The sequence below is a fragment of the Aythya ferina genome (assembly GCF_964211825.1).
Source record: "Aythya ferina genome assembly, chromosome: 18".
NCBI classification, from domain to species: Eukaryota; Metazoa; Chordata; class Aves; order Anseriformes; family Anatidae; genus Aythya; species Aythya ferina.
In genome coordinates, this window is record NC_140317.1 from 12,813,647 (window position 1) to 12,834,563 (window position 20,917).

Below are 20,917 nucleotides of genomic sequence, written 5' to 3' on the forward strand. Positions count from 1 at the left end.
GAGGAGCCAGGGGCCTCCGGAGAGCTCAGCTGGGCTGGCCCTGTCCCATCCCCCTGTCCTGCCCCTGTTTACAGTGTCCAGCATCTCTGGAGAGCTGCGTAAGAACCACGTTAGCAGCCGGACATGTGTTTCCATTTAGCCCAAACAACAATGACTCACGGCTGCGAGCGGCCGCGCTCGTCTGGGGGCACCAACCTGCTCCCAGCACCAGCCCCGGCCCTGCCCCGGCCATCTGACCCCGGTGACCGCTCTGCCCTCGCCTGTGCCCGGTTCAGTGCAGCCCCTGGGCCTGGCCCGGGGCCCTGCAGCACCCATCGTGGCCCTGGGGCTGTCCCCCCCCACCCCACAGACAGCGGGACCTCGCAGCACCCCATCACCTCCTGCCCCAGCCTGGCCCTTATCTCCGAGAGCTGGCAAGACTGGTGCTGCTGGGAGCTGCTGGACCCCAGGGGCTGGGGGGCTGCCGGGCCCATACAGCACAAACGGGACCAGGCTGTAGGGTCCCTGCACCCCCAGCCCCGCAGAGCTCTCCGAGCCAGGCCCTGCTGCCATGGCCTCTGCGAGACCGGGCCCTGGAGCCCCACCGCCAGCTTTCATCCCACCATGCCAGCAGCAGGAGCACCATTCACCTCCCACAGGTTCCCCGCGGGCTCCAGCAGGGCTCGGACCGGGTTTGGCTGCCCACGTTTCCGCTGCTCCTTCTCATCCTACAGCACCAGAGGCTCCGACACCTCCTTCAGCCACAAGCAGCCGTGGTGGCCCAGCTCCGTAGCAAGAGGCTGCCCCGGGAGCAGGCTGCGTGGCCGCAGTGCCGACCATCCCGTGTGCCCGCGGTGCCCGGCTTGGCCACGCTTGGGTCCGCACGGCCCTGCCCGGGGCAGAGCTGGGCCCTGCAGGATGGGCACGGGGAGGCTGGCAGCGCCCCAGCACCTCCGGCAGCCAGGGCAGGGATGAGCTGGGGGGTTTTGGGGATGTGCTCCAAGCCAGAGGGCTGTGGGCACCTCGGAGCCATGCGGGACCCCCGGTGATGGTCACGGGCCAGGAGTGACCCCCAAGGGGAGGCGGTGGGAGCAGGAGGAGGCACGGGGAGCACAAAGGGGGTGAGATGAGCCGGAGGAGGCGGCAGGAGAGGAAATGCTTGGGCACAGACACAACCACGGCCCCCGCCTGCGGGCTGGGTGCCAGCTCCGCGAGCAGGGCCCGGCTCCTGCCCCAGCCCCGTCCCGTCCCGGTGCCGGCCCCCCCGGGGCATCCCGGGCCCCGCCGCTGCCCCTCGGCGGCTGCTCCGCGGCCCCGCCCGGGACCGGGACGGCGGAGCCGGGGCGGCGGCCGGGGGCTGCGGGCCGGGGGTCGGGAGGGGGGGGGGGGGGCTGCGGGTGCCCGGTGCCCGGTGCCCGGTGCCGGGCGGGGCGGAGGGGCCGGGGGGGGGGCGAGCTGGGCGCGGAGCCGCATCCCGCGGAGGGGCGGGAGCAGCGCGCAGCCGGGCTGGCCCCGCGCCATGCAGAGGAGGAGCAGCGGAGCCCCGGAGCGCATTAAAACGCGAGGCTCGGCGGCGGCCGGGGGCAGCCTCCAGCTCCGGGGAGAGGCGGCGGAGAGCGGCGAGGGGCCGGGGCGGCGGCGGCGGCGGCTGGACCCGAACTTCGCGGCGGGCGGCGGCGGCTCGGCCGGGCCCGGCGGTGGATGAGGCTTTGTCGGCCGGGTCGCTGAGCCCGCAGCCCCCCGCACCATGCCCGCCGCGCTGCCCGGCCTGCTGGCCTGGCTGGCGGTGCTGCTGCTCGCCAGGGCCCGCCCGGCCGACGGCTGCAGCTGCTCGCCCATCCACCCGCAGCAGGCCTTCTGCAACGCCGATGTAGGTGAGCGCCGCCGCCGCCGCGCACGCTTTGTCCCCGCCGAGCCCCGGCCCGGGGCAGCCCCGGCACGGCCCGGCCCGGCACGGCCCGCACAAACTTCCCGGGGAGGGGGCGGCAAGTTGGCGCGGGGCGGCACGGCGGGGACGGAGCGACCCGGTCCCGGTCGCGGTCCCGGTCGCGGTCCCGGTCCCGGTCCGCGGCACCTGCCCGGCAGCCCCCCGTGTGTACGGGGCTCGGCTCGGCTCGGCTCGGCCCGGGGGTGTGTCGGAAGGGAGCTGTCTGTGTGTCCGTCCCTCCGTCCGTGTGTCCGCCCGGGGTGTGTCCGCGGCTCCCCGAGCCTCTCGCCGGCCCGGCCGGGTCCGCTCGGCTGCGCCCCGCAGCGCTCCCCGGGGCCGCCTCCGGTCCCGGCGCGGCTCGGTCCCGGCTCCCGGCGGCGGGGCCCGGGCCGGGGCTCGGCTCCCGGGGGCGCGGAGGAGCCGGGCCCGGGGAGCGGCGGCTGGGACGTGGCAGCGCGGGGAGCCCCGGGGGCAGCGCGAGCGCCCCGGGTCCTGCGCGGAGCACCGGGAGCAGCACCGGGAGCGGCCCCGAGCGCGGAGCCAGCACCGGCCCCTGAGCGCCAGCAGCGCCGGGCTCGGCCACCTCCCGTCTGTTCCTTATTTCCAGGCATTTCCTCTCCCCCGTCCCACTTTGTTCGGCTTGGATGCTGCTGAAAGGGAGGGCTTGGCAGCGCCGGGATCTGGATTCCTCTTTCTATGAATAATGCCCTTATTAAATTTTAACATATTAAACAAACAGACCAGCCCCAGTTCCCGACGCTCTCCTTTGCGGGGCTGTTCCCAGGCTGGGCTGGCGAGGTAGCATTCCCAACCCCTTAGGCAGCCCGCGCCTCTGCACGGCCCTGCCCCGGCCCCTGCTCCGCAGCCAGGATGCTCCTGAGATTCCCGGGCTCCCCTCGCCCCTTCCAGGCCCCGCTCGCGACGTTTCTGCTCCACGAGGGCGAATCCCCCCAGCACCCGGCAGCTGCCCCCGGCGCTCCCAGGCCTGGCTGGGGACGGGGAGGTTTCGAGACAAAATGGAGCTCCAGAGTTTCAGAGCTGCCGCGTGAGCCGGCGTCCCCGGCACACCGGATGCCCCGCAGCTGCTCCGGGAGCAGGGCTGAGGCTCCCTCCCGTCACGCTCGTGTCACACTCACGCCGGGATCATCTTTCCGGAGCTCTGGTGACTTACCCTGCCCTTCCCGGGTGCCGGCTCAGGCCGTGACTCAGCAGCTGAGTCACGCACCGTCTGTCTCGGCGTCTCGGCAGTCCCGGGCAGGGCGAAGCCGGGGCCAGGCAGCAGCCGCTTGCCCAGTGCCCCAGCAGGTGCCTGCTCTGCTGGCGCTCGCAGCTCACCCTGCCCAGGCAGCCCCTTCCCGGTGCCACCCCCGGTGTTGGCACCCCCCGGCTCCCAGCCCGAGTCCCTTCCCAGCTGCTGTGGATGGGTTTGATCCCGGCAGGAACCCGCCAGCCTTCCCCTCCCACGCAACAGGAGCCCCGTCCCTGCTGCCTGTGATCCCTGCCCTTTTGGCTCCCGTCTCATCTTCCCTCTGGAGCTGGGAGGCTCGCAGCCAGCTCCCTCCCCGGGGTGAGCCGGCCTGGGCCTGGGAGCTGCTGCTGCTTCCCCTGCCAGGTCTCCTCTGCTGCCCCGCAGAAACACCGCCTGCTGGGCACGGGGGCAGAGAGTGGATGGGGGAGGCTGGGACCCCCGTGCTGGGCTCCCCACGAAGCCCCCCGTGTGTGCCCGGGTGCCCCCATCTGTCTGTGCCACCCCAGGGCCCTGCCCTCGCTCGTGCCCTGGCAGCCGGCTGCGAGGCACCGCCTGTGGTTTGGAGCAGCCGGAGCACGGAGCTGTGCTTCCAGCGTGGGGAGAGCGGGATGTGGCTGTGCTGCTGGCCACGGGGTGCCAGAGGGGCTGGGAGTCACCGTAGCTGGAGACTTGTGCAGTGTGGGACAAGTGACCCAACCTCTCCACGCTCACGCTTCCCGGCCCGGCAGACGGGCAGCAGTTTTCTGTGGGGCTCAAGGGCTCAGCGTGGGTGCGGAGCTGCCCCGTGTGCTGTGCCCGCAGGGGCTGTGCCCAGGCAGCTGCTCGCTGCCTGCTGGGGTTTGCTCTGCCCGTGCTGCTCGGGTGTCAGCTGGGGGCTGCAGCAGCAGAAGCCCCAGCTCCAGCTTCTCGCACAGTGTGGAGATGCGGAGGGTGAGGGAGGTGATGCTCAGGCTGTGGCTTTGGCTCCGTGGGGCAGTGGTGGCCCTGGAGGGGTGTGTGGGGCAGTGCTGGGGTGACAGGGCAGCCAGAGAGCGGGTGCTTGGCCTGCCCCTGGGATCCAGCCCCTGGCAGCGCTGTGCTGACCCTGGCTGTCCCAGGGCTCGGTGCCTTGCGATGGGGCGCAGCGATCGGGGCAGGGATGGTGAGGGCTCCTGGTGGCCAGGCAGGGACTGGGGCGAAGAGGAGGTTTGGGGAGCAGAAGTGGGACCGGCCCTCGCTGCTGGCCCCGGGGGCAGCGCTGCCCCTCGGGCCCCGCTGAGCCGTGGCCGAGCAGGAGGCCGCCAGCCCCGCTGCCACCCCGCTGCCACCCCGCTGCGCTGTGCTCGCGCAGCCGGGAGCTCCCAGCGCCGGTCCCAGCCCTTCCCGTGCAGCTGCGGCAGCGGGGCCGTGGGCTGACGGCTCGGGGCTGCCGCTGATTGGGCCCCGTCCCGCTCCCGTCAGAGCCGGGATGACGCAGGCCGCGATCGGGAGCGCTGCGCACGCTGCAGCAGCCGCGCAGGCCGCGGGATGAGCGGGGCCTGGTGTGGGGCTTCCCCTGCCCGCGGGGCTGGGATGCGGGGCTGGGGCTGGGGCTGAGCCCTTGTGCTCCCCGCCGGGAGCTGCCGGGAGCAAGGGGAACCCGGCCCAGCCCCAGCCGCCATCCAGCCCGAGCTGTGCCGCGTCCCCCGGCCTCTGCGTGCTCAAAGCTGCCCTGGCCGCGTGCTGGGGCTGGGTGCCCTGCTCTGCGCACAGGGCTCGGGCAGGTGCCCGGGGCTGGCCCCAGCCCGTGTTGAGGGTCTGGGGTGGAGGAGCCCTCCCTGGGGACGTTTTGCTGTGTTCTGGCTCTGCCGGTGCCGTGCGGGCTGCGGTGACCCCGGGGCTGCAGTCGCAGCGGGGCCGGGCAGGCAGCGGGCAGGGCTGGCACTGGCAGGAGGCCCCTGGGCTCCGCTGGCTGCCAGCAGCCCCGGAGAAGGGAGCTTTGTTCCCCGGCCATTCAGCCGGGAGCGCTTCCCGTGCTCTGCGGGCACCCGCGCTGCCCAGGCGGCCGCGGGTGGGGGCCGTGCGGTGGGTTTGGGGCAGGATGTCCCGGGAAGGGGCTGCTGCGCGCAGTGCCCCTGGCTGGGAGGGGAGCTGCGGGGGCTGAGGCACCTCGTGCTGGCCCTGAGCCCCTGGGGCAAGCACGAGGAGACCTCTGGAGCTGGGGTGGGCAATGGGAGGATTCGCCCCGCTGCAGGGCAGCACCCGCACACAGCCCCAAGCCGTGTTTCCTCCTTCCCCCAGGAGAACCCAGGGGGAGAACCCGCATCTCCCTGCAGCACCCTGGGGGCGTCTGCACCGGGTGCCTGGGGTGGCTCCTGCTGCAGTAGGGGCTGCCCGCAGCAGGGACCTGGCTTGGTGGCCCTGCACGCCCCGTGGTCACCCCACGGCACAGGGCAGCAGCTTGTCCTCCTGCTCAGCCCTTGCAGGGAGCTGCAGGCTGGGTCCTGGGGCTGACAGGCAGCAGAAGGGTGATCATGATGGAGAGCAAGCTGTAGTAGCCTGGCACAATGTGCCAGTGGGTTTTACAGTGACGGGTGACAGCCTCTGCCTCCAGCCCCACTCCTGGAGCTGCCCCTCAGCCGTGGTGTCCCAGCCAGTCGCGTGCTCGTCTCCCAAACAGAGGGGGTGGCACGTGTCCTGGTGCGGGGCCATTCCTTGTACAGGGACTGATGTGCCGAGGGGTGCCCGGGCCTTTACAGCCCCCTGCCCCAGGCCCTGGGTCCTGTCCAGCCCAGGCTGGTCAAGGTGCAAAGCTGCCACGTCCCGGAGAACACCCACCGAGCTCCTGGTGGCACGTTGTAGGGTGTCTGGCACAGCTGAGGACATGGCATCGGCTGCCAGGCTGGGGGAGCTGCTCCGGGGAGGTGCTGGGCACCCCCACCCCATCCCACGGGGCTTCCACAGCGCTCACGGCAAGCAGCTGCTGTGTGCCCGCAAGCAGCACCAGTGCTCCCCACCATGCTGTGGTGCCGGCCCTGCCCGAATCCCACCAGGACCCTCCTGAGCCCAGGGGTGAAGCCCCCTCCTCTGCCTCCCCAGCGCCCGCTCCCGGGGTGTTGTTGTGGGGCCAGCGCTGCTGGGGCCGTGCTGTGTCAGCACAGCGGGGTCATCGCAGGCACTTGGATCCCGGCCCTGCATCCCCCGAGCCAGGGGCACGGGGAGGGGGGTAACACAGCCCCACGCTGCGGGCAGGGCCTGGGGTGCTCCCGAGGCACGGCTGCGGGCACAGAGGTGCTTTGGTGGCAGCTTCTGTGCAGGGTGCTGAGCTACGGGCAAACACCGGCATTTCTGCTCAAAGGGTGGCGAGGGGACGCGCTGCCCCATGGGCACGGGGTCTGCAGGGGGAGGGAGGTGGCTGCGCCTTGCAGCTGGGCCAGGGGGGTCGCGCCTGGGACCTGCAGGAGCCTCTGGCTCGGTTCTGCCGCAGGGTGAGGCAGCCGTGGCCGAGCCTCGGCCTCTGCGTGATCCGGCCTTTGTGGAGACCCGAGGGGGCCCTGGTGCCGCTCCCCAGGTGCTGGGGTCCTGTGGCACCCTCCTCCTCCTCCCCGGGGACCTCGGCTGCGCCTCCCCACCTGGGCTTCCCCCCGCTGCCTCCCTCCGTCCCTGCCCTGCTCTGGTTCCTGGCCTGCGGAGCAGCTTGGCTGCGCTGCTGGGGTCTTGGCGGGGAAAGCACAGCGCAGCCGTCCCCTCCACAAAGCCGCACTGTTCAGAACAAATCCGCCTAGAATTGGGCTGCATTTTTGTCAAGTGATTCATCAGCACGTGAATGGAAACGGCTGGAGCCCACTGAACCAGTAACCGTCCCCCACGCCTGCAGCCACGGGCAGGAGGCGGCTCCGGCTCTCGGGGCTGCCGGCAGCGCCGTTACACCGCAGGCGCACGGAGCGGGGCCGCCGCAGGCCTGGTGCCCTGATGGACGCGGAGCCTGGGCTGGCCCCACGGGGCCCAGGGGCTGAACCCTGCCAAGCAGAGCTCCTCCGGCCAGGGCAGGGCCCGGGGGCTGCACCCAGGGCTTTGTCCCTTTGTCAGGCTGGGGCTTTCGGCACGGCCGCGGGCACCGGGTGCCCTGCCTCGGCCAGGGGCTGCTGCCCTGGGCAGTCTCTTCCCTGTCCCCAGCCCGTGCTGGTGGCCGGCTTCTCCTTTCCAGAGTAAACTGAGTCAGCGCTTACTGTGCCAGCGCTGACCTTGAGTCTAAATAGCTCGTCTGCGTGCCCGGCTCGCCCCGCTGTATTTATAGAGCGCGATCAGATCCCCTCTCCGTGCTGTGCCAGGCTAAAGAAGGCAGCCTCCGGGGCAGCGGGGCTGGCAGCGGCCCCATGCACGTCCCCAGGCTGCCCAGCTCTGCCCCATCCCCCAGCACCTCTCTGTGGGGACGTGACCCCTGTGCCACAGCTCGGCTGGAGCCTGCCCCAGCTGACGCAGCTCCCTGCTTCCTTCCCCCAGGGACACGGGTGCAGGGGCTGCCCGGGCACTGGGTACCCCCCAGAGACAGGGGTTGGCCCCTCTGGGGACCCCACGGCACAGCAAGGAGCCCTGCCCTCTGCCAGGCCCCCTCCCCAGCTGTGAGGGTGCCCATGAGACCCAACAGGATGGGACAGAAGGGACCTCGTTGTCCCCGCCAGGAGGGTCCCGGTGGCCCTGGAGGGGGGCAGGCAGGGTGCGGGGCTGCGGCTCTCGGGGCAGGGACCCGGGATCGGCCGAGAGCTGTGCGGCAGGTCGCAAGCAGCTGCCCCATCCCGAGCTGTGGTGAGGGTGAGCTGGCTGCCCGCCCGCCGGGAAGGTCCCTGCCATGTGCTGGGCGCTCACGTGTGGTTCCCGTGTCCCTGGGCTGTGCCGGCGGGGTGACCCCGGGGACCTTTCCACGGCAGAGCTGTCCCCACAGCGCTCTCCTGCCCCCGCTCACCTGGGCTCCGGGGCACTGTGGCCTCGCCAGCTCGGGGGCACTCGGCCTTGTCCCTCAGCACAGAGTGAGGGGCCGTGGCGAGGCACAGTGCTCGGGGCCTGGTGTGTGTCCCCGGCCGTGCCCGTGCCCATCCTGCTGCCGGCGGTGCCGCTGCGAGTGGTGGGGGGCAGTGTCTGTGCGGGGTGCAGGGGGACGCTGCCGTCCCCTCCCGCAGCCTGCAGGCCCCTCTGCGGGTGGGTGCTGCCCTGCGGGGAGCCGCATTTTGCACAGGTCTTGTAGGGAAAGGAGGGTCCGAAAGTGGGGGTCAGGGACAGCAGGCTGGGGCGCAGCTCAGCGCAGAGGTCCGGGGCCTTTGCCCAGGCTGCCCGGGGGCCACCTCACCGCCCCCTGTACCTGACTGCATTTTTCTACTGCCCCGGCCTTCAGCATCCCCGTGCAGCCGGCCGGGTTCTTGCTGCAGGCAGCGAGGGCAGGAAGCGGCGCGGGGCGGATGCGGTTTCTGTGCCTGCATGACGTGGAGGCTCCGCGGCCGGCAGCCGACATCTGGCAGGGAGCTGGCAGCCGAGCATCGCCCCGCGGTCACCGGGGCACCCCCGGGGCTGGACAAGGACACAGTTCCCTGGCTGCACGGTGCAGGAGGGGGCAGGGACGGACCCTGCGCCCCCATTGTTGGGTGCAGGGGGCCGGGAGCTCCCTGAGCCCTGCTCCCAGACCTTTCCATGTCCTCCCCGCTGAGGGTGCTGCCGCAGTGCTGCCCATCACAGTGCTGCGTGTGCCAGCGCCGTCCCTTTGGGCACCACGCGTGACGGCAGCTCCACGGGCAGCGGGGTGGGTGCGTGGTCTGGTGCCCCGGTGGGACGGGGGAGAAGTGGGTCAGTCCCACACGGGGCAGCGGCACCGGGAGCTCCGCACGGCCCCCGGCATGGGCAGGGACACGGCAGCTCCTCCGGTCCCCGCCACCCCTGCTGAGCTCTGCGCCCTCTGTTGCAGTGATCCGAGCAAAGGCCGTCTCTGCGAAGGAGGTGGATTCGGGGAATGACATATACGGGAACCCCATCAAGCGAATCCAGTACGAAGTCAAGCAGATCAAGGTACGGGGCACGGTGCCTGGGCCCGGGGCGGGCAGGGAGAGGCAGCGGGGGGCCGCTCACGCCTGCGCTCTGTCCCCAGATGTTTAAGGGCCCTGACAAGGACATCGAGTTCATCTACACGGCGCCGTCCACAGCGGTGTGCGGCCAGCCGCTGGACACGGGAGGGAAGAAGGAGTACCTCATCGCAGGTAGGTGCTGGGCAGGGACTGGGGGCGGCTGGGGAGGAGCGGACCCCAGACCCCCGGGCACCCGGTGCTGCCGTGGGGGTCTCGGGGCGCCGTCGGGGACGGTCTGAGCGGCTCCGTGTCCCCAGGCAAGTCAGAGGGCAACGGCAAGATGCACATCACGCTGTGCGACCTGGTCGCCACCTGGGACTCGCTGAGCCCGACCCAGAAGAAGAGCCTCAACCAGCGGTACCAGATGGGCTGCGAGTGCAAGGTGAGCGCCCCGGGGCTGGGTTTGGGGAGCGGGGACACGGAGCTGCCCCCCGTCCCAGGGCGGGTGGTGACGGTGTCTGCTGTGCACAGATCTCGCGCTGCCTCTCCATCCCGTGCTTCGTCTCCTCCTCGGATGAGTGTCTCTGGACAGACTGGGCGATGGAGAAGATCGTGGGCGGGCGGCAGGCGAAGCACTACGCCTGCATCAAGAGGAGCGACGGCTCGTGCGCCTGGTACCGCGGCATGGCCCCCCCCAAGCAAGAGTTTCTCGACATCGAGGACCCCTAAGCCAAACGAGCGCATTCCAGTAGCCAGTAGAAAAAAACCTGCGAGATGTTAGACTGGTCCACGCTGATATCAAGTCCTGGAGACAGCATGCAAATCCGCTCGGCCCCGCGGGTCCCCAGGGTGCGGCGCCTGCCACGCGCGTGCACGGGGCAGGCTCGGGGCCCGCCGCGCCGCACTCAGCTCTGTCCCTGCCCGGCTCCTCGCCCCCCGCGGGGTCAGCGGGGCCGGGGGCTTCCTCCCCGCCGGGGCCGCGTCCCCTCCCGGCCCTGCTCAGCCCTTGTGCCCCTGAGAGCTGCGAAGGAAGCGAACGCCCGCGAGCGGCGGGCGCCGTCCCCAGTCTGCGTAGCAGGTCTACCAGGGGCCCCGCCGCGGGACGGAGCCGCCCCCACGCCTCTCACCAGACCCCGTCCCGACGCCCATCCCTCCCCTTGGGGTGCCCGAAGGCTGCAGCAGGGCACCGCGGGCGTGCACGGCGCCAGCAGCTCCCACGCAGGCATCCCACCCACCCACAAAAGCCCTGGGGGGGGCGTTGGTGCAGCCGGGGTGCCCCCAACCCACGGGCTGCAGCCCCGCTGCCCATGCGCTCCTCTCCGCGGTCGGGCACGTTGCGGGGGCTCTGGCCCAGGGCAAGCCCCGGGGTGGGCGAGCGCTGCGCCCGGGGCCCTCCGGTGCCACCGCTGAAGGGCCCAGACCCCCCCACCCCGGCCGGGCCGGCACCCGTGGCCGTGCTGGAGCTCGTCCCCGCGCAGGATGGGCGCCAGGGCCGGGAGCCCCCAGCTGTGGGGCTGCCGATCGCCGTCGCACCCTGCGTGGATCGGGGCCCCCTGGGTGCCCCCCCTGCGGTGCAGGACCCCCATCCCCTCGTCCCGTCCCCCCCCCCACCTCCCCGGGCCCCGCTTTCTCTGAGCCATTGTCCCGCTGCGGCGGCGCCCCGTGCGCTCGGTGGCGCGGCCGGCCCCGGCTCGTGCGCGCAGCCCCCGCCGCAGCCCGCAGCGATTTCATGCTGGGCGTCCCCGCAAGGCTCCACGATGTCGTACTGGACCAGTCTGGGCAACTTCGACGTATTAAAGGAAAAAGAAAAAGAAAGAAAAAAAAAAAAAAAAAAAGTTAAAGGAAAAAAAAGCCCCAGCCGCCCTCTAACCAGTGCCATGTAAGAGTCCCGCTCGCTTCCCGTGCGGTTGTATCAGCTCGCGCCCCGCTCCGCTGGTAGTCTGCCCTTAACACTGCCGTGCTGCCGTCAGCTGCCGCCTCCCTGTGCCGTGATTTGATTTGGGGGGGCCCGGGGGGGGCCCGGTGCTGCGCCCCTTCTCCTCCGGGGTTGTGCTGGGGGGTCCCAGCAAGGGGAGGACGGGGAGGGACCGTGGGGCGCCCCGAGCGGGACCCCCAGAGCCCCCCAACCACGCCTCGGGGGTCCCGGTTCCCCCCTGCTCCGGGGGCCTGGACCGGGGAGGGGGAAGGGAGGGGGGAAGGGAGGGAGGGAGCCGCCGCCCCGGGGCCTGCCGCCGTCCCCGGGTGGGCCCCGCACCGGGCTGCAGCTGCCGGGGGCTCGGAGGGGACCCGAGGGGCGGCTCCGGCCGGTGGGAACGGGAATGGGGCTGGGAGCACGCAGACACTGAGGGCCGGGGGCTCGGTGGGGATCCGGCACGGCCGCTCTGCCGGTGGTAACGGGGTACGGTAACACACGGGGTACGGCGGTAACCGGGGCTATCGCCGGTAACCGGGGCCGGTGCCAATAAACCGGGCTGCCGGTGGTGAATGGGGTCGCCGGCATCACCCCGGGCTGCCGGCACCGCCCTGCACCGCTCCGCGCCACCGGCAGCGAACGGGGACACCGGCACCGGGCAGCAACGGGGCGGGGGGCGGGGCTCCGGGATGGGGCGGGGCTCCGGGGGTAACGGGGCGGGGCTCCGGGGGGCAGGGGCGGGGCTCCGGGAGGCAGGGGCGGGGCGTACCAGGGCGCGGGTGGAGGCTGCGCGCGCTGGGGGCGGGGCCGTTGCGGTGCCCGCCCCCCGGAGGGGCGGAGCCTGGGGGCCGGAAGGGCTCCCGCGGGCAGCGCCCCGTGGAGGCGGTGACACGTGCGGGCCGCCGGGACCCGGATGGTGCGCGGGGACCGGGGGGGGGGGGGAGCGGGACCGGGGCGGCGGGGGCGGGACCGGCACCGGGAGCGGGAACCGGATCGGGATCCGGATCCGGATCGGGGCTGGGATCGGGGCCCGGACGAGGCCGGGAGGCGCCGCGGGCGCTGTCCCTGCGCGGTCCCGGCCGGAGCTGCCGGTAGCGGCCGAGCCGCACGTGGCGGGAGGGCCGGGGCCGGGGCCGGGGCCGGGGCCGGGCGGTGGCGGCGCCGCTGCTGAAGGTCGCGGGCGGCGGCCCCGGGCCCCCCTCCGGGCCTAGGCCGCGGCCGGGCCCCGCTGAGCGCCCCCCTCCCTTAGCCCGGCCCCCGCCATGCCCATCGTGGAGAAGCTCCGCGAGGCGCTGAAGCCGGGCCGCCGGGAGCAGGGCGAGGACGCGGAGCTGGGCCGGCTGCTGGCCGCCTCGGCCAAGAAGGTGCTGCTGCAGAAGATCGAGTTCGAGCCCGCCAGCCGCGGCCCGGGGCAGCCGGAGGGGCTGCGGGGCAAGTACCTGCTGCTCAACCCCCGGCCGCCGCCCGCCCCGCCGCGCACAGCCCCCGAGGGGCCGCCCGGGAGGCAGGGTACGTGGGGGCACCGGGATGGGGGGTGGGGGGGTGTGGGGGGGCTGCCCGGTGCCCCCCACCCCGCCGCTCATCCCCCTCCCGGTGCCCGCAGGCGGTGAGCATGGGCCGGGGGACGGGGTCCCCGCGCCGCAGAAGGTGCTGTTCCCCGCGGAGCGCCTGTCCCTGAGGTGGGAGCGGGTGTCGCGGGTGGGCGCCGGGCTGCACAACCTGGGCAACACGTGCTTCCTCAACGCCACCCTGCAGTGCCTCACCTACACGCCGCCCCTCGCCAACTACCTGCTGTCCAAGGAGCACGGCCGCGCCTGTGAGTGGGGGGCTCGGCCCCGGGGAGGGGTTGGAGGGGGGGAGCAGCACTCGTGCATCCCGGTCCTGGGCTGTGCTCAGCACCCCTGTGTGCAGCCCTGCCCGTGGGCGTGCAGGGGTCCGGTTGTGCCTTCCCGTCCCCCAGATGCCCCTTCTGTCCCCGCACACCACTGCGTTCAGCCCGCTCGGGGCCGGGGCAGCTCTGTGTCCTTGTGGCTCTGCTGGGACCCAGCCGGGTCCCGTGGGGGCTGCTGGGGGCTGCACACAGCACAGCCCGCGCGGGGCTGTTTGTGGTTGGGTTCACTGTGCCTTGTGCTGTGTCCCCAGCCGTGTGCTGCTCCCTGTCACCTGGGCTGCTCCCGCGCTCTGCTGTAGCAGGGAGCTCCCAGGCAGGGCTCGCAGTCGTGCTCCCAGTGCACTGGAGCAGAGATTCCCCTTCCCCTGCGCTGCCTCCATCCCTCCCGCGTTCTTTCCAACGTCCTTTCTTCTCCCCTCCTGCTCCAGGTCACCACGGAGGCTTCTGCATGATGTGCGTTATGCAGAATCACCTGATCCAGGCTTTTGCCAACAGCGGCAACGCCATCAAGCCGGTGTCCTTCATCCGAGACCTCAAGAGTAAGGATGCCTGCCCCCCCCCCCCCCCCCCCCGCAGCCTCCCTCCCACAGCTGCGCTCGCCGGCGCTGACTAACGCATGAGCAGAGCCTCAGACCGGGGCAGGTCCCGGCGGGAGCTCTCCCGAGATGAGTCACGGAGCCGACCGGGTGCCCCGGCACCACGTGGGGCTGCCCCTGCCGCCGGCGCGAGCCTGCCTGGGTCGTGCTGGGGGTGCTGGAGGCCGGGGGCTGATGGCTGTCTCCCTGCAGAGATCGCCCGGCATTTCCGCTTCGGCAGCCAGGAGGATGCGCACGAGTTCCTGCGCTACACCATCGATGCCATGCAGAAGGCCTGCCTCAACGGCTGCACCAGGTACCGGGGGGCAGCGGGAGGTGGCCGTGCTGCAGACCCAGGCTCTGCCCTGTTCTGCCCCCCGTGGCTGTGGTCCTGGCCCCAGGTGCTTTGGCTGCTGGGGGGTCCGGGCGTGCTGCATGGTGCAGCCCCCGTTGGTGGCCATGGGGGAGCAGCTCTCCCCTGAGCCCTCGGTCCCAGCGCGGTGGCATCTCCTCTGTCTGCAGCACCGGGCTCTGAGCTCCAGCTGGGTCGGCTGTGCCTGGGGGGCGTCGTGTGCCCGCAGCCTAGGCCCCTGGGCTCCCCCCCAGGAAGGCTGCAGCGTCCTCGAGCTCCCCACAGGCCAGGCAGGGGTGGGGGCTGTGCTGCTGCAGTGCCTGGGGACACGGCGGCCCTTTAGGGGCACCCCTTGTGCTGGGGAGGTGTGAGACCCGTGGCTTCTTCCCCAGGTTGGATCGCCAGACCCAGGCCACGACGCTGGTTCACCAGATCTTCGGCGGCTACCTGCGCTCCCGTGGTGAGTCCGTGGCTTCAGGAGCACGGCTCGCTGGTACCCCGAGAGCCTGGCACTAGGAATCTTTGGGGAGAATAGCAAAACCGGAGTGAATTACCCAGAACTGCAGCCCTACGCTCCTGCTGTGCCCGTGGGTCTCGGCCCCTGCTGTGGCAGCGCAGGAAGCCGCTGGCTGCGGGCCCCTGGCTCGTTGTTACCCGGCAGAGGAGCCGGGGTTTGCAGCTGTCTGGTGACGCTTGCTGTGCCAGCGAGTGGTGGCACTGCCAGCCTGCCTCCCCGCCAGCTGCGGGCACACAGCGGGGGCCTGGCGCTGAATTCCTGGAGCCCAGGAGGGGGGAGCCCTGCAGCTGCTGTGGGCGCAGAGCTGTGAGCGCTCCCTGCTGCTTCCTTTGCAGTGAAGTGCTCAGTGTGCAAGAGCGTCTCGGACACCTACGACCCCTACCTGGACGTGGCGCTGGAGATCAGGGTACGTCAGCAGGGGTGGGACGAGCTCTGCTCTTGGAGGGGGTGCTGCTTCTGCAGCTGCCCCAGCGCTGTTCTCACACAAACGTCACGGCACCGTGCAAGCAAGAGGGGAGCAGCAGCTGCAGTGCTGCCTTCCCTGCGGGGCAGTGCCCTCAGCCAGAGCGGGGCCGTGGTCTCTGATGGGGCTCGGAGCACCGGGCAGCTGCGGTGGTGGTGGGCTCCCAGTTTGGTGTCCCCTCGGGGCACTGGGCCGTGCCGTAGCCTGGACAGCCCTCCCGTTCCCTGAGCTCTGCTCTGTCCCTGCAGCAAGCTGCAAACATCGTGCGGGCGCTGGAGCTGTTTGTGAAGTCAGACGTGCTGAGCGGGGAGAACGCCTACATGTGTGCACGGTGAGCCAGGGCTGCGGGGGGGGACGGAGCCTGCGGGGGGGAGCAGGGGGAGGCTGCTGCAGAGCAGGGGCAGCCCAGGCAGAGGCACAGGACACGAGGCCCCAGAGCCTGCGATGGAGCTGTCCCTGCTCCTGCTGCCTCCCCTCACAGCCGTGAGCTGGTGTCAGCGTGGCCACTTCCATGTGGTTTGCCCCTTGGCCCTGGCTAGTGGTCAGGGTGGAGTAGTTTGTGTATCCTGAGCTCTTTCTTTACAGGTGCAAGAAGAAGGTGCCAGCCAGCAAACGTTTCACCATCCACCGGGCTTCCAACGTCCTCACGCTCTCGCTGAAACGCTTTGCTAACTTCAGTGGAGGCAAAATCACAAAGGTGAGAGCTCGGCCGGCCCCCAGCCCGAGGCCCTGCTGGCCAGAGCGGCGTGAGGGGTCCCATGAGGGGTCCTGTGAGGGGTCCTGTGAGGGGTCCCGTGCACAGCTTGAGCTGAGCCGCAGCCCAGCAGCCTTTCCCCAGCGGTGCTGGTTTCCCTCCCTCGAGAGATGGGCCCGTAGGGCAGCCGGAGCTGCTTTTGCTCTGGCAAGAAAGATTGCTGAGATGCCCTCTCCCCGCAGGACGTGGGGTACCCCGAGTTCCTGAACATCCGCCCCTACATGTCTCAGAACAACGGGGACCCCGTCATGTACGGGCTGTACGCGGTGCTGGTGCACTCGGGCTACAGCTGCCACGCCGGGCACTACTACTGCTACGTGAAGGTGAGCCCGGGCTGCTCCCCGGCACCCCTCTGGCTCTGCTCATGGGTCCCTGCGGGTGCTCAGCGGGTGTACATGGCCCGGGGGAGCCCTGGGCAGGGCCTGACCCCCCTCTGCTCTCCCTCAGGCCAGCAACGGGCAGTGGTATCAGATGAACGACTCCCTGGTCCACTGCAGCAACATCAAGGTGGTCCTCAACCAGCAGGCCTACGTGCTCTTCTACCTGAGGTGAGGTGCCCTGCGCCGCCTGGCCCCGCACCCTGCCCTTCAGCGGCTCTCCTGTGTTGTGGGGCCAGGCTGGCAGCGTGTGCCCCATGTTGTGGGGTGCACGGGCTGGGACGGGCGTGGGGGGAGAGGTCTGGGGCTGGTCAGGGGTCCTGTGAGGATGAGGAGCACGTTGCTGCCTCTGAGCTGCTGCCTCCTGCTGCTCCTGTATGCCTCTGAGATGAGCCCCCTGGTTTTGAGCCCCCTGGTTTTGAGCCCCTGTGCTCTTCCTTCTCCAGAATCCCCAGCCCCAGGAAGGGCTCCGACGGGGCCATTGCCAAAGCCAGCTGCAGCCTGCCCAGCCGCCCGGCCTCCATCTCTGACCAGATCAGGAAAAGCTCAACCAACGGGCCCCTGCCGTCACCGCTGCTGGGCCGGGTGAGTCCCAGGGGCTGCTGCCGGGTGGGGAGAGGGCCCTGGGGAGGGTCCCGCGGTGCCAAGCCTGCCAAGGGAGCAGGGGCAGCGTCACCGTGTCCCTGGAGCCTGTCCCTGCTGAACTTCCCCGTTCCTCCTCACCCAGAGACCGGAGGTGCTGCCGGGCAAGAAGCTGCCGGGGCCGGAGGAGGTCGGGGTCCCGGTGGCCCGCGGTGCGCCGGGCACGGGGCCGAAGCTGCTGAACGGATGCACCCCGCCGAGGCCGCCCGCTGCGTCCCCGTCACCCAAGCTGCCCCTCAGAGCCACCCAGGCAGCCGCAGCGCCCACCGAGGACGTGACCCGGAGGCCCAAGAAGCCACCGTCCTCCCCGCAGCAGCCTCAGGCACCCAGGGCAGCTCAGAGCCCCGGCAGCACGGCCAGGCCTGCGGCGGATCTGCCCCGGCAGAGCTCCGGGGACAGCAAGCAGCCACCCACATCGCCACAGCCCGGCCCCGGCACTCCGGAGCGGGGCTCCTGCAGGAGCAGCACCACCAGCCCGGCACACAGCGCGGCGGGGGACCTGGCCAAGGCGCCCCAGAAAGCCAAAACCGCAGCGGGAGGCTTCTGCCCCTCTGAGGACACGGACTGTGGCGCGGAGCTCCCCGCCGAGCCCGCCAGCCCCGAAGACTCCAAGGTGGTGAAACCGAAATCCTCCCAGCTGGGCAGCGCGGCGGGGGAGCCGGGCAGCACCATGTCACCGCCCCCGGCCAAGAAGCTGGCGCTCTCTGCCAAAAAGGTGAGTCCGGGCCTCGGGGTGTCACCGGGTGCCGGGTGCCCCCCGCGTTGGGTGCGTGTGCTCGGGGAGGCGCGGAGGCAGCGCTCGCGAAGCCGGGGTTGGTGTGGGAGAGCCCCCCCGGCCCCAGGGCTGGCTCCTGCCCTCCTGCTGGGGCAGGGCGCGGGGCCAGGCCCCTGCTGCTGTTGACGGGTGGTTGGCGTCCCCGAGCCCCGCAGGGAAGCGGCTCCTTCCCTCCTTCCTTGCTCGAGGGAGCGTGTCCCGGTGCCGGGCGCATCTCGGCGGGGTGGGGGGGACCTGCGGCTCTCCAGCTGCAGGGCTGCCCCTGCCCGGCCGATGGCGTGGGGGGGGCGTCCTTGGGTGCTGCCCTGCAGCCCGGGCCCTCGTGCTGGGGTTTTTGTGCTTTTAAATTTCCTTCCTTCCTTTTTTTTCCTTTGTGCTTCTAACTGAGAACACTTCTGATTCTTCTTCTACCACCCCCCCCACTTTCCTCCCCCCGTCTGTGTCTGTTCCCCTCCCCTTTCTCTGGGCTCCCCTTTTTATTTTCTCCTCTTGGCTCTCGGAAACCTTTTCGTTAGACCACCAAGTTTTTATTTATGTCGATAACTGCAGGGCAGCACCCCGCGGAGGGCGAGCGGAAGTGACCGCCGCGCGCAGCCTCACCCGCCACCCGCCGGCCACTCCTTCCCCACGACCACCACCCACCCCGACTCCTCTCCCTGGCCTCTCGGCAAGCCCAGGTAAGTGCACGGGGGCCTCTTGGACTCCCCCACGACACCGAAGCCAGCAGCAGCCCCGGAGCTGGTCCTGGAGCTGGTCCTGGAGCTGGTCCTGCGGCGCTGGTCCCGTGTTGCAGCTGGCCGGGGGCACCTTGGCACCCGTGTCCCTCGTCCCCAGGCTGTCGGGGCTCGTTCTGAGCCCTAGAATTGGGGCGGTTTCTCTGATTTGGCACAAGGCAGGCACTCTGCAGGCTCTGGCCGTGTGTTACTGTCCCATGGCACCGGGAGGCACCAGCCTGGTCTGGATCTTGTTCTGGGGCTCCCTTGCACCCTGTGCTGTGGCAGCACGCACCCCGTCCTAATTGTGCTTGCAGCTGCCCTGGAGCAGCTCTGCCTCGGGTTTCTTGGCTTCGTGGCTCAGGTGGTGCCCATTGGGTGCCTGTGCACCTCGGGTGGGGAGGCAGCGGGGGGGGCTCCTGCTCCTGCCTTGGCTTTCGGAACACGTCAGCCTCTCTTTCTGTCCCTCAGGCTGTCCTCATCTGCTCTCAAACTGCCAAACCCCGAAAAGCCCACCTTCAGCTTCGCCCCCAGCTCAGCCCCTCGGCTCCCGGCCTCCCCCCTGACCAACGGTTCCACGGCCCCCTCCTCGCACCCCCATCCTGCCTGCGGCGGGGAGCACGGGCCCGGCCACAGCCACCCCGCTCCCCTCAAGAAGAAGCATCGCAAGCAGCACCCTGAAGCAGGCGGCAGCCCCTGCGCTCTGGCTGTGAACGGCAAGGACGAAGCCTGCAGCCCCCCCAAGAAGAGGAGGAACGTGGCTCAGGAGGGCTCGCTGTCCCCTGCGGGGAGGGGGGCGGCCGCTGCAGATGCTGCTGGGGGCCGGGAGGAGCGGCAGAGCCGCCCCAAGCAGCAAACATCAGCCCCCGGCTGCTTCCCGGGCACGGAGCCTGTGCCCCCGCTCAAGAAGAAGAAGAAGAAGAGGCGGCTGCAGGAGACGGAGGAGCGCTGCCTCGGGACGCTGCCCTCGGGCAGGTGAGGGGATGGGGGGTCTGGGGGTGCTGACCCACTCTGCAGGCAGCTCCCCACAGCACACCTGGCTCGGGCAGGGGCTCCTCGCTCCTATTGCCCCCTCCCCGCGGCTGTCCCAGGCCGAGCTAAGGCGTGCTGCCCTCCCCAGCTCCAGGAGGGCTGAGGCAGAGCCCTGGCAGACGAAGCAGCAGAGCCCGGGGCCCGGCCCCGCAGAGAGCGAGCATCGCAAGCGCAAACGCAGGGAAAGCCTGGGCAGCCCCCCCGCGGAGCAGGAGGCTGCCCCCAGCGCCCCAGGTACGGCCGCGTGCCCCTGCCCTGCGGGAATGGTCCTTGGGGGGGGGGGACATAGGACAGCCCCATAGCTTGTCCTTACCCCCTGCTCTTCCTGCAGCGGCACCGAGTGCCTGGGGTAGCCCTGGCCCTGGCAGCCCCCCCCGCAGCCAGGAGCGCAGCGTGGTGCAGGAGCTGCTCAGGAACTCCTTGGACAAGGCTTACGGCAAGCAAGGTACCGCACCTGGGGGGCTGGGGGGGGGCTGAGGGGGGCACGCAGCCCCCAGGTCCTGCCCCAGACAGGGCAGAGCGGCCATGGGGGGGCTCCTGGAGCTGGGTGCTGCTTGTTTTTGGGGGGGGGGGGGGGGGGCGAGGTGGCAGCGAGGAGCCCAGGGCCCTGCTGGTGCTGAGGGGGGGTCTCCTTGCAGTGCTGACGTGGGGGGGCGAGCTGTCGGCCGTCAGCCAGGACGCCATCCGGGACGCGGCCTGGGCCCGCAGCGAGACCGTCATCGACGAGTGGGACGAGGAGTTCGACCGAGGGAAGGTGAGCGCTGGCTGTGCCCCCAGGGGTGGTGGGGGGCTGCAGGACCCCCCCCATCCTGACCCCAGAGCCTTCCTCCTGCTGCACAGGTGAAGAAGGTGAAGAAGCTGAGGCGGGAGCGGCGGCGGCACCTCAACCCCTTCCAGCAGCTGCAGAGCAGGAGAAACTTCTGGGCCGTGACGCACCCGGCCAAGGTGGCCAGCCTCAGCTACCGGCTCTGAGGTGGGCTGGGGGGGCCTGGGGGGGTGCAGGGGGGGGGGGCAGCGCTGCCCCCAGGGGTGCTAACGCTGCTGCTGCTTCCCCCCCAGGTGCCGATCGCAGCCACCGGAGCAGCGCCGGGCCCAGCCCCGAGGAGCAGCGCGGGGGTCCTGGAGCTGCTGTGCCCCCCTGGGGTTGGGGGGGGGCTGGGGGGGGCTGGCCTGCAGTGAGCGGACCCCCCCTGGGTGGGTGCTGCTGCGGGGGGTCTCGGTGCAGCCCCAGCCCTGGGCAGCTCCTGGGTCCCCCCCCCCCCCCCCCCCCTTGGGGGTCCCTGCACCCCTGGGGGCTGGGGGCTTCCCTCCAGGACCCCCGGGGGGGGGGGGGGGGCTCTGCCTGGTTGGGGGGGCCCCGGCCCTGCTGTGCCTTCCCCGGCCCCCGGTCTGGGACCCCCCCGGGCCTCCCCCTCCACCTGTCCTTGCTGGGACCCCCTGGGTACCCCCGGCCCCCCCGGGACCCCTCCTGCCCCCCCCGGGACCCCGGGGCCGTGCCCGCTGCAGGCAGCCTGCGCCCCCCCGTGTGCCCCGGGGCTGTGGGGGGGGGGGCTGCCCCCTCCCGTCCTCCCCCGTCCCGTGGGGGTTTGGGGGGGGGGGGCACATCCCGAGCCCCCGGACCGTGCCCCCCCCCCCCCCACCCGTGGAGCCGCCCCCCCCCCCCCGCAATAAAACCGCGACCGACAGCGAGCCGAGTGCTGGGGGCGGGGCCTGCGCCGGGGGGGGGGCGGGGTTTAGGGAGGGAGGGGGCG

The 20,917-nt window shown here is 71.5% G+C and overlaps 2 protein-coding genes across 2 annotated transcripts; both read left to right on the forward strand.

The window, feature by feature from the left end:
* Window positions 1-1,560: 1,560 nt before the first annotated feature.
* Window positions 1,561-11,132, forward strand: TIMP2 (TIMP metallopeptidase inhibitor 2). The gene is made up of 5 exons (XM_084492415.1): window positions 1,561-1,853; window positions 9,067-9,167; window positions 9,247-9,355; window positions 9,481-9,605; window positions 9,695-11,132. Exons 1-5 carry the CDS (start codon window positions 1,727-1,729, stop codon window positions 9,890-9,892), a joined length of 660 nt encoding a protein of 219 aa, XP_084348541.1. The 5' UTR covers window positions 1,561-1,726; the 3' UTR covers window positions 9,893-11,132.
* Window positions 11,133-11,926: 794 nt separating this feature from the next.
* USP36 (ubiquitin specific peptidase 36) lies at window positions 11,927-20,786 on the forward strand. Its single transcript, XM_084491756.1, has 20 exons — window positions 11,927-11,991; window positions 12,325-12,584; window positions 12,679-12,891; window positions 13,395-13,505; window positions 13,755-13,857; window positions 14,286-14,353; window positions 14,746-14,816; window positions 15,122-15,204; window positions 15,459-15,570; window positions 15,810-15,950; window positions 16,075-16,175; window positions 16,451-16,589; window positions 16,732-17,361; window positions 17,971-18,098; window positions 18,606-19,109; window positions 19,255-19,400; window positions 19,498-19,611; window positions 19,805-19,920; window positions 20,007-20,139; window positions 20,226-20,786. Exons 2-19 carry the CDS (start codon window positions 12,338-12,340, stop codon window positions 20,136-20,138), a joined length of 3,159 nt encoding a protein of 1,052 aa, XP_084347882.1. The 5' UTR covers window positions 11,927-11,991; window positions 12,325-12,337; the 3' UTR covers window position 20,139; window positions 20,226-20,786.
* The last annotated feature ends 131 nt before the right edge of the window (window positions 20,787-20,917 follow it).

Coding starts and splice junctions, on each gene's coding strand:
- TIMP2 (XM_084492415.1), top strand. CDS start 1,727: ATGCCCGCCGCGCTGCCCGGCCTGCTGGCCTGGCTGGCGGTGCTGCTG. Junction 1,854..9,066: donor CTTCTGCAACGCCGATGTAG/GTGAGCGCCGCC, acceptor CCTCTGTTGCAG/TGATCCGAGCAAAGGCCGTC. Junction 9,356..9,480: donor GAAGGAGTACCTCATCGCAG/GTAGGTGCTGGG, acceptor CCGTGTCCCCAG/GCAAGTCAGAGGGCAACGGC.
- USP36 (XM_084491756.1), top strand. CDS start 12,338: ATGCCCATCGTGGAGAAGCTCCGCGAGGCGCTGAAGCCGGGCCGCCGG. Junction 12,892..13,394: donor CAAGGAGCACGGCCGCGCCT/GTGAGTGGGGGG, acceptor CTCCTGCTCCAG/GTCACCACGGAGGCTTCTGC. Junction 19,921..20,006: donor AGGAGTTCGACCGAGGGAAG/GTGAGCGCTGGC, acceptor CCTGCTGCACAG/GTGAAGAAGGTGAAGAAGCT.